This window comes from Mastigoproctus giganteus, chromosome 6 (assembly GCF_048544385.1).
Source record: "Mastigoproctus giganteus isolate SK-2022 chromosome 6, ASM4854438v1, whole genome shotgun sequence".
Taxonomy (NCBI): domain Eukaryota; kingdom Metazoa; phylum Arthropoda; class Arachnida; order Uropygi; family Thelyphonidae; genus Mastigoproctus; species Mastigoproctus giganteus.
In genome coordinates this window covers 30,087,924-30,100,221 of record NC_143580.1, presented here as the reverse complement: position 1 = coordinate 30,100,221, position 12,298 = coordinate 30,087,924, and the positions used below count along the sequence as shown (strand labels likewise).

Sequence of the window (12,298 nt, the reverse complement as noted above, 5' to 3'; positions counted from 1 at the left end):
TCCTCGCAGTTGACCACGGAAGCGAAAATTTCTATATAGGGAAAGATGACTTTTATTCCCTTACTGGAGGCATGTACGTCCAACACTCTCATCCTTGCAGGGAAACGCTGAGTATCATGTAAGTAATAATTGCTTTTATCAGTTATATCCATTTTCTTCACACTTAATAAGAAAACAATGATTTATACTGGAATAATCAATTGAGTTACAATGGAGAAGCACAAGCTGAAATTGTTCCAAGTGTTGGGAGTCTTAAATTTCAAAAATTGGAAAAATAACATTATTTATTGGACTGCTAATTTTAAATTTTTCTTAAGAGATGTAAAGTAATGATATTTTCGAAAGGACTTATATCTTGAGCTACCATATCGGTGACTTAAAACTGTTAATCACGTCAAGAAATATAGCGTGTTGGGCGATGCAAAAGTCATGACTTCTGGATGAAAATATTTAAAAATCTGCAATGAGGCTGATAATCAAATTTCGTACTGTTCCAGGCAGACGAATAATGTTGGCGTAAAATACTTCAAGGGCGAAAGGGCCTTGTACTCGTGCCACAACACGAAGCTGCTAATGTCTAATGAACATTACTTTAACCGAAATGGATTCGATAATCAATAATAATTTTTCTACAAGAGACTGCATTCTTCTTTTATTAGTTATAAGAAGTCAATCTTTTAGTCCTTGGAGGTCTCAATACAACGGGTAATTTTGACAGGTCTGACTGAACTCTGGCTAAAATTATGTTTTATTTGAATTCTCAAGATATGAGCCCTTTATACATTGCATTGTATGCACCTTTTTGTGAAACTCAAATTATGAACAAAAAATCTACATTCGATTGCAGTGTTCTGAAGATTATCGAGGCAGGTCTTGACATCAAGTGGCAAAACTCAGAATTCTTCAAAAAAGAATTACCAGTAAGGATGAATTCGAAGACCAGTTCCAAACAGTCCATCCTTCAAATAATGCATCTTCTTGGAGCCTTTGTTTTGCTGCTTTCCGGATACGTATTATCCATTTTATGTTTCTTTGTGGAAATTGCTGCAAGCAGACTGAAGAAAAAACCTACTGGAACTTTGTTCACCATTCTGTAAATCTAATTCATTCTCTTAAAGAAAGCATCAAAGATGGAACAAATTGGGTGATTATTTATACACAAATAATATGCTGGTAGAAATTAAGAAGGCTCATTTATACAATAGAAAATACACTTAAACAGTAATTAAACGAACCACCACCACTTTATTTTTATGTAAGGATTGACCATACTTGTTTAAACAAAAGGAAGATTGTTGCCTCACTCTTTTAAGGCGAAACTAATCGAATTAACTTTTGAAATGAATACTTAGAAGCCTGTGAAATTTAAAAAATGGAAGAAACTGAAGTAATGGCGTGAAGGAATAATAGATTTAAATCAGAAAACTTATCGCCAGGATTTGATATTTTTAATTTAATTTAAAGATCACAAGGTATTCATAATGAATCATTTAAATATAACGTTTAAATATAATTTTTAATAAAGGATAAAAAATTATGTAAACAATTTATGCAAATATGCTTTATTGATTGCGAATGTATAGTTAAACAAAAATTACAGAGAAAAATACAAAGCAGAGAACAAAAAATGATCAAATTCAGATAATACATGTATTTAAATCATTTTTCAGATTGAACAAACTCCCCACCCCCTTTAAACCAAATTCGTATAAAGTCCTGGAACATTATAAATTTAAATTATCAGCACATAACCCATGAAAAATCCATTTTCTGCAATACTTAAAAGAGCACAATGTTTTAACCTGTAATGGACTATTCTGTTCTATCGATATAATGTTCGAATTATGTCGCCATGTTTAGTTTGTGGACCACCCGGAACGAGATATGATGGAGCCAAGGGGGATGTCGTTATGTGTTCGGTTGAATGTAAGTAACATGAAAATAATAAAAGTAGCTATAAAATAATAAAAATTAAATTAAAGTTACATTAAACGTAAGCCAACGAAGCTGGCTTATAGAGCTGATAAACGTCCAGTGTGACCAAATCTCTGTGTCGGAAAACCGTTGGGATCCCAAGACCCTGAAAGGTAATATTTAGATTCGATGGCTTCGGATTTAGCGAGTATATCAATAACGCCTATTATGTGAGGGGTGGTTGATTTACAAGGAAAGGTGTGATAAGTATGAATAAGTATGAATTCCTGTTATTTGTTGGGTAGTAAAAGAAGAACTCTGCTCTTCTTATAAAAATTTGCTTCTTCTTGTGTGTGAGTGTGGGGTGCTCAGAAACAACAAAAAGTGTCATCATGCAGACTTCATCCCGACTTGTGAAGACAATCTTAACTTCCCCGTAATATATTCACACCATTTCGGTTTCAGATTTCTTGTTTATGAATCTTACACTGCATCAACTAACTAACTCATATATTCTGTACCATTTCTTTAAATGGTTTCTTCTGATTTCTTCAAAGTGTCCAGGCATTGTCTCCTATGTTTAATATTATATTTTTAGCTAGTTCTTTTAGGGTTTTAGACGCATCAGCAGCTAATTTTATTTAATAATTAGGGAGTTTTCAGTATCCTAGTAGGTAAATCAATTGATAGAGTTGCTGGTCTCTAACTCATTGTAAGAACGTACTGGATATAAATGTGAAGGGAGGGTTAATCATGCAGGATATAAATGTGAAGGGAGTGTTAATCATGCAGGAAATAAAGATTATATGGTGTAAATATACAGTGTGTCTGAAATATTTTGTATTCGTTGAATAAAAAATCAAGTCACCTGGAAGATAAATCCAAAAAACCTTTTGAGACATAAAAACACGGTCATTTTAGGATTGGACCCGCGAATTGCCTGATCTTCACCAATTTGTTTCTGTATGTGTGCTATCTTTTATTACATATTTATAGACATATGGCAATATCGGCCGTTTCCGTCTGGATTCATATTCAGTCTGCCCTCCTTCCAAAGAAATCTGGAAACTGAAGATCTAAAAAATCTTCTAAAACCGGCCCTTTTAAGTGCCACCAAATCTTGATAAAGAGATGCTTGATCATACAACATTTCTATAAACATTATTTTGGTCATAATCTTTCCAAAATAGTGAATAGATTTTACAATAATTTCTTTGGTAATAACATTTCCAAAAATACTATTTAGGAGATTTTTTTTTCTAAAATATTATTTTGCAACAAACTTTATTTATTGTAAAAACTACTTATAATAGTTTTAACTTTAGTTAAATGCATTTTTCATATATATATATATATATATATATATATAATGGATAACGACAGATGGCAATAAACAGGTCACTTTTTTATAGATTTTGATGTCACAATATGTTTTTAAAACTCATATAAATTATTATTATATTATGCAACGAATTTTTTCTGTTGTGTTTCATTAAAGAATATATTTTATTTGCGCCATCAAGAAGATGTACTAGTGTAGAAAGGCAATGAGTTAAATCGGCTGGCAAAGCCTTTTCTTTCAGTACGTTAATCTGTTTCTATTATTACTTCAAAATGACTCGAAAAAGTGTATCAAAATGATTCAAATTTTACTAAAATCATCCTTCAACACTAAGTTACATATATTTTTTTTTTTTTTTGTATTTCGACACGTATTGTAATTTTAGATTCCTATATTCTTAACATCGATAGAACACCTTTCATTCACCTGGGTTAGTCAACGTGCTGCCTAAAAGATAAGCAATAGCCAAGAAGATTTTAGTGTTTCTAAATTGAATCACAGTTCATTTTAGAGGGTGCTTCCTAAATGATGCAAAGCAAATTGTAAGTATAAACTTGTCATTTCTTTATATTAGAAAATTAGGCTTGAATTTGTGTACATTGTAATTTTAAGGAAATACGAATAAAGGAAAGTTGTTCCAGTAAACGTAAGTTGAAAGAATAAATGAGGAGGAAAAAATGTTAGTTCGGAAGTTGAACAGTAAAAGGTTGCTCTCTAGTTACAGCACCGGTTTGGAAGAGAAAGCGAAAATACAGAAACGAATTCAGAAAAAAATAATGCCTGTATTTTTTATTTGATGGTACTAGTTCTATTGTTTATACAAAGTTTTATGAGACGTGTTGTATTCTTCAAACAGTTGCTATTGAAATTTCTGATTCCATATTGACTTTTTAATCATCCATTATATGAAAGTTTATAGAGTATACTGTACAGTACCATTCTTTTTGTGTAGTCCTAAGGATAGAAATTATAGAACCATGGTTGTTCTGTTACGAAACGCTTGCTGTGCCTTGAAAAATAACTTCTTGCTTTCTTACTAAACATACTACTGTTCATTGATCATTAACCTATAAGAAAATTTGCAGACGTGGGGAAAGCCCTGGCTGTATTGTAGCAGTTAGGATCAAATTCCATCAGTATTAAATGACAAGTTTACACTTAATTTACTTTGCATCATTTAAGTAACACCCTATAAAATCAACTGTGATTCAATGTAGAAACATTAAAATCCTCTGGTCCATTGCTTTTCCTTTAGGCAGTACGGTGGCTAACCCAGGTGAATGAAAGGTCCTCTATCGATGTTACTAATGTAAGAATCTAAAATTACAATACATTTCGAAATATAAAATATATATAACTTAGTGTTGAAGGATGATTTTATTAAAATTTGAAGAATCATTTTGATAAATATCTTTTCGATTGATTTTAAAGTAATAACAGAAACAGATTAACGTGGAATACCCAAATAGATCGTGCTCGGACAGTTCGAGATTGCTATTCCCGTTCCTATAGTAGGACCCTCAACATAGTTCTATGAGCATACTTCAGTGTTTTAGTCAGTTGTGTTGTATATAAAATAAAGCATAAAAAGATTAAAAAATAAACTGGTAATATACTCCTTGGTTAGCCAATCTTTGGTTACAAGGTTTCTACGTTTGCAAGACACCAAAGAGGCTAGGATTTTAGATTATGCATTATGTAAAATTCTAGCAGATATATAATATAAGTTAGGCATGATATTGTTGATATCAATGGTGTAGTTTATCAGCTTTTTATATTTGATAATAATGAGTGCTTTTTTGATATCGTAATACAGGTATGCTGTAGGAAACTGGATGCATAGAAGCATGTTGTAGATGTTTCTGATATTGTTAACTATCAATATTTTGCTATTGCATATAGCGGCTATTCTGATCCATTGAGAAGGAATGATATTAGCATATCTATTTTTGGAAATATTTGTCTTTAAATGCGTGCATTTAAAGACATTGAAACTGAAAGCTTCCCGTTTACCAACGGGTTATGTATATGTTGAATGTGGTCTGAAAGTTATTAAGATCTCTATCGAAATCAAGGTAGTTGGCTGCTAGGTTATTATTGTTTTTTTTTTTTTTTTTCAGGGTGAGTTCTTCTGGGCAGGATCTTATAAGAAGCTAGGGCAGTTTGCTACTAAAAAATCATTATCTACCTAAAAGGCAGATTTCCGGAGGCAGTGAGGTTTCATAGCAATACAGATTTTCATTGATGCAACTGGAAGGGTTACCTATGGTTTATTGGTAAACTATTTTACCATGTAGTTATTGGCAAAATTCAAATTCAATTAGTTGATCCACTATGTTGGTTTGCAGTCTATTATGTTTGTATACACTGTACAGATTATTTAGAAGAAGCTCCAGATTAGCTTGATTAATGCTGGTGAATAGGTTATGGAAATCAAAGGTTTGTACATCGCAGTGTTTCTCAACCTTCTTTGAGCCAAGATCCCCCCCCCCCTTTATAATAGCCAAGTAACCTGCAGGATCAAGTCTCTGAGGTCTGAGACCAATTTCATGGAGTTGAAAGAACTCAATCCTTTTAAATATGTTCTAAATGCTTTGTCCCTAAGTGACGTTTCGGTTTTCAAGGTCTCATAGAATCAGCACTAAAAACAAATGGCACAAATCGCATTGTGGCTGCTCTATGCCATTGTTGATCAAGGTGATAAAGCCAAATTTTAGATAGTCTTCTCAATATTTACGTTTTTTCTCCATGGGTATGGATTTAGTACGGACAGGTGACGCTCTGACGACCTACTGACGCTCTTTAGATTTTATAACGTGCAAAAAGTAGCTAACACGCGCTGAACAGCGAGTGGCTGGTTTATATCGTGACACCAACTAAAGATGGTCGACTATTGGGGAACTAAGTTCGCGCCAGTTTGCATTAGACAGCCCATCGCGGATATTATTGAATTTCATCATTAAAACATGGCGGCGTCAGCAAAAACGTGATCTTCAACTGCGTTAAGAGAGCAACTCGCCATTATTCGACGATCCGTATTCAACAGCCTGTTAAATCACACATTGAGACACCGATTAAAAATGAATTTTGCATCATATTGAATATTTTTTTCGGATTACTATTTGTAACATAGAACTTTATTCTAACCATAACACTTCATTTGTATATTTCATTTTTAGTGAGTAAATCAAGGTCCGCCGTGTGGGAAATTTTTGAAAAATTATTAAAGGCCCGCCACAGCAAATAATTAAAATAATAAAAAAATGTTTATGTATGACACGGCGGACTTTTAATATTTTTTTTAAACATCCGCTGCGGTGGACCTTAAGTCACTTCCTTTCATTTATCAAAAATCAGTGTTACAACCACTAGTAGAATATTGCCTTGTAGCCATATGGAAATAAATGTGTTGAAAACCTCTGTGGTGAAATTTCCTATAAAAATAATAGCAACTAAAATTACAGTGGAGACGAGAGAAAATTACAGGCCAGAAGGCCAAATATATGGCTTTAAATTTTATATTTTGGCAGTTGGCTGAAATGAGATTTGCATGTGAGTTAATGCAATGGTTTACGTATATTAATGCGTTTCATGGTGGTATTATGAAACTTTAGTACGATACTAGAATGCTCTTTATTAATATTATAATTTACTGATTTTGCTTAAATTTACAAAGCCACTTAACAGGTGGAATAGATGTCTAGATTTCAATTCATTACTGTGGATCAATTTATATAGTGCTTTTAGAAAACTGTTTAGTAATGAATAGCAGATTATATATCTGCTGTACTTCTGTGTCATTATTATTCCAATTGAATATAGTCTGGAAAAGCTGCCTAGCTTGTGACTGTTTAAATTACAATTAGGTGTAGGTTTGCTTTTTTGTTGCATCTTGGCTTGCTTATACATTTAAACATTTGAAATTTCTCGTAAATACAGAGACCTATACAGATGGTAATGATAACATGGCTAAATTTGTTCTTCAGGCCATAAGGATACAGTGTCCTCAGTTTCAGCATAAATATTTCTTCCTATCTATTTCTCAAAATAGATAGGAAGAAATGGGGTCAGGTATATGTGCTAAGATGGAAATGTGGATATTAGTGAAACAATGCTCCTGAAAATGCTTGTATTTTATTTCCTGTTCGCCATTGTTTTTGCTCTAAGAATGTGGTTTGTTTGTTTGTTGTTTGGAGCATTAGCAACTAAGGCCATATTACTCCGGGATATGTGGTGGTCATTCCCTGACCTTTCCGCATCCTCCGTATTTGGTGGTGACGGGCTCGAACCCCGGTCTAATCAAGAAGCGTGTGCTACGCACTGCTGCTCCTTCCCACCTGGCTACGGAGGCGCCTCTTTGCTCTAAGATCTATGAAGATTAAGTCTTGGATGCAGTTTGGCCAACATATCTTATATTGCAAGTACATCAAGTGATACGGTATACGAAGTTGCTTCACTTGCAGAAAATGAGATCATTACTATTGCTGGAGGTGCATATATGGGCAGGTCTAACAAAGCCTATTCTTAAATTAGTTGAATTTAAGGTTTTGCATAGAAGAATTGGAATGGAAGGCTGTTATCCCAGAGCTAGCTAGGCTGGAAGCATTTGATGCCGTTTTGCTCTGAGGTGTGTATAAATATGTACGAGGGTGGTTCAATAAAGAATCCCCTGACCTAGCTGCAGAAATGCTAGCGTGTTGACACCCCGTGCAGATTTACACATTTTTCCCATCGAAGGATGAGGCTACGGATACAGTTTTTGTAGAAGTGGTGCCGTTGGTCTTTGAACCATGACTGTGTTGCGGATATGAGTGTGTCGTCGTCAGGGAAGTGGTTACCCCGAAGAAATTATTTGAGGGAAGGAAACAAGAAGAACCCGATGGTGCAAGATCTGATGAGTAGACTAGATGGGGCAGTATTTCATATACACAAGTGGCCGCCTGTGTTGTTCCAATTTCAGAAGTGTGGAATTGGACCTTGTTCTGAAGCATTCTCACAACTTTGGACAGCATGCCACGCCTACATGTTTTGATTTTCCCCCATAATTTTGTGAATAAGTAGGCATCTGTAATTTTTCTACTTTTCGGCCGATAATCAGTAATTATTACACCTTTCTCATCCCAAAACACTATCAGTAAGACATATCCTGCTGACGCTTATACTCTTGCTTTCTTGTGGGGTGGAGAACCATGATGTTCCCATTCCATGGACTATTTTTTCCTTTCAGGGTCAATGGTTTCTCCAACTTTCATTCTGAGTGATTAGACGAGAGAAAAAGACTTCCTCATTTTTTTTGGTACTAACAACTCTTGTCGATCAGCCTTCTGGAAACCAGTTAATAATCGGAGAATCCATCTTGCACTCAATTTCCGTAAATGGAGTTGGTCATGGACTGTTTCAACAGAGCCCACACTAACCTTCACCTCCTGGGGCAATTCACGCATAGATATTCGGCGATCTTCCATGATTAACGACTCCACGTTTGTTATCGTGCTCATCAATGGCGACGCCCTGGAATGGGCTCAAATTATACCGATGTCCGACCACACCTAAACTGTCTATGCCAGTGCTTCGCAATGCCATAGGACGGGGCTTCATCCTTATATACAGCAGTCATCTTCCCGTGGATTTCTTTAGGAGATTTCCCGTTCAAGAACAGATACCGGATTACAGCTTTGGCTTCAACTTTGTCCATGATGCTACTTCGTCACACGGTCAGCTCTGTAAGAGAGGAAAAATTAAGACATGGGGCTGAATTTTATACCTTTAGTACAGAGATATGCATGATGCTACACACAAAATATCATAACTCCGAGATATGTGGAAGTAGGTGAGGGCGATTCTTTATTGAACTACCCTCGTATATGTTTAGGAATAGTAGTGTATCGAGAGGCTATACAGGGCATAATCCCCCGAGATCAAATTTACCTAATTCTGCTTATGCAGTATGCAAGGTAAATGTTGTCTATAAATAATAAAAGTTCAATAAGCATAGTGAGAATAATAAATCAAAACAAAATAATATAACAAGAAACTGAGTGAACATAAAAAATCATATATGGGCGAGGAAATAATCCTAAGCCTAGTAAAATATCAAATAGTGCAAAGAACCTTGTTGGGTTCTTTCTGCTAAAATTTAGTGGTGGTCTTGGTCCATATGTATTGAAGGATGATTTTTGAAAACTAGCTTCCCCAGTTCTTTTTGGCATAATCACACGTAAAGGTATAATTTCCAAATTAAAAACTGTAGACTCATTCTGGTAAATACCTTTGATTCATTTTTAAAGTAATAACAGAAACAGATTAAAGTACTGAAAGAAACACGTTTGTCAGCTGACTTCACTCATCGCCTTGCTACACTGTTAAATTTTCTTGATGGTGAAAATAAAATATATTTTATTTGGAAAGATGTTCCAGGAAACGGAAATTGAAAGAATAAATTAGGAGGAAGTAAAAGTTGGACATTAAAATGATGCTGCCTAGTTACAGCACGTGTTCGGACGGGTTTTGAAGACAAAGTGTAAATGCACAAACCAATTCAGAGGAAGGAGTGCCCGAAGGAAAATGCACGCAGCAGAAACAGAACCTCTCAAAGACAGAGATTTTGTTAGAGTCGGGTCTTCAATTAACCTAACTGCCCTCTTTTGAATGGAATTGCGACAACAAGATTGCGACATACATGAAAATAACTTAAGATTCCAAGGCCAGTGCAAAGTCTCTTTTCCGTCTTTTTTTATTTGATGGTACTAGTTCTATTGTTTTTACAGACTTTGATGAGACGTTATATCTTTCAAAAAGTTACAATTGAAATTTATCATTTGATATTCACTTTTACATACACTGAAACCTCCATTGATTACATGGAGGCGTTCAGCGTATACTGTACCGTACCACTCTTTTCGAGTAATCCTAAAGATAAAAATTATAGGATCACGGTTGTGCAGATTTAAATGGCTTCCTGTGTCTGGAAAAATGATTTCTTGATAAAGACGCTACTCTTCATTTATCGTTAATATATAACTTGTAGCAAGTAGAATCAAATTCTAATTTCAGAAGCATTTGGTTCTGAAAATTCTTGTATTCTATTTCCTGTTCTTGTTTGCCAATGTTTTTGCCCTAACAGCTATGAAGATTAAGCCTTATATGCAGTTTGTTGCTGGTTTGGCCAACATATTTTATATTGCAAGTACGACAAGTGATAAGGTATACCGCGTTTCTTCACTTGCAGAAAATGCGATCATACTATTGCTGGTAACAGGCTGGGGGTGCGTATATGGGCAGGTAAGACAAAACTAATTCATACATTTGTTGAATTTCAGGTTTACATAGAAAAATTGGAATGGGAGGCTGTTATCCCAGAGCCAGCTAGGCTAGAAGCATTTGATGCTGTTTTGCTTTGTGAGGCGTGTGTAATATGTGTTTGTTTAGGAATAGTAGTGTGTATCGAGGGGCTGTACATAGCATAATCCCCCGAGGTCAAATTTACATTACTCTGCCTACGTAGTATGCTAGGTAAATGTGGTGTATCCATAATAAAAGTTCAATAAGCATAGTGAAAATAATAAATCAAAAATGGGCGAGGAAATAATTCTAAACCTGTAAATAAATCAATTATAAGAAGTCTAAAATAATAACGCCAAGATAACAAAATAAAGAAAAGCGAAAAAACAGTAAACGTTGTTGACTGTAATTTCAATATGTTGTTAAGCAGCCCGTAATATGGAATGTACAGAAAGCTATTCATGATAGCGTAAGCAAAACCTAGGCAAGATTTGTGGTTTACAACTTTTATGAGAGTTTAATTAATAGTATGTGAACCAGAGACACTGCTAAGTTTAAGCAGAAAGAAACCAACGACCATACATAAATATCCATTATTTTTGTGCTAATGAAACTGAAATTGTAATCATGGAGAACAAAGAAATAGATGATAATAATAATAAGTAATTAGAAGTACTTAATGATGTGTGTCCTACGTTTTCAGCGCCTTCATCGCGGACATGCCGACGAAATCAAAGGAAAAAAATTGGCAAGAAACATATCAGAAACTCCTAAATTACAATTTCGGTTCCAGTAGCACTTTGACATTATCTACCTACCTTTATATTCTCCACTTATGTATCGGTTATAGTTGTTGGGTTCTTTCTGCAAAAATTTAGCCTTGCCCTAGTCCATTAATTAATAATATTTTTTTATTGTTAAACACGTATACTTTTAATGTGTGTGTTTGTGTTGATTTTTAAAAACTCGCTTTAAAAATAATATTTTAGAAATGAAATATCGTTAAATAGTATTTTTGGAAAGAATATTTACCAAAGTAATGCTTATGGAAATGTACTACGATCAGGCATCTCTTTATCAAGATTTAGTGGCCCTTAAAAGGGCCGTTTTTTTTGGAAGATTTTCACTTTGTAGATTTCTTTGGGAACAGGGCAGACTTAATATGAGGCATCACCCCTCCTTCGGCTATTGTTACCCCCGACAAGAACTTGCTCAATTCTGCGTCCATAGCAATAGCAAGAAACAGATGGCGAGGAAAGATTCTTCGCTTCTTGTTGTCTCGAGCAGCATTTCCTGCTATTTCTAGTAACTCTGCACATAAATATTCTAATACTCCTGCAAGATAAACAGGTGCGCCGGCACCTATACGGGCAGCGTACTTCCCTTTTCTTAGAAGACGATGAACACGGCCAACTGGAAACTGAACACCTGCACGAACTGAGCGACTCTTCTTCGAGCCTTTCTTTTTTCCTCCTTCACCACGACTGGACATTTTTTCTTTCTTTTACAGCAGGGAGAAACCAAAAACTAAGCAGCAGTCTTTCCGATCTTCCAAATGTGTTTTCTGATCTTCCACCAAAAGTATTTATAAGAAGGCTAGGGGACTCCAAAGCCAAAAATCAACCAATCAAGAGCTTTTTGTCTGTGACACCTTTTCTGATAGGCTGTTATAATAACAGCCTAATTACTCATATCAGATTACTTAGTGCGATAGTTTGCCTGCAGGGTATTAGTACTCACTGGTGACAAGGTTATATTTTG

At 34.9% G+C, this 12,298-nt stretch overlaps 1 protein-coding gene across 1 annotated transcript; it reads right to left on the bottom strand.

The window, feature by feature from the left end:
• Positions 1-11,660: 11,660 nt before the first annotated feature.
• Positions 11,661-12,029, bottom strand: LOC150084127 (histone H2A-like). The gene has a single exon (XM_090375048.1). The coding sequence runs from the start codon at positions 12,027-12,029 to the stop codon at positions 11,661-11,663; it is 369 nt and encodes a 122-aa protein (XP_090231174.1).
• Positions 12,030-12,298: the final 269 nt, after the last annotated feature.

Excerpts from the sequence above, each read along its gene's own strand:
- LOC150084127 (XM_090375048.1), bottom strand. The coding sequence starts at position 12,029 with ATGTCCAGTCGTGGTGAAGGAGGAAAAAAGAAAGGCTCGAAGAAGAGT.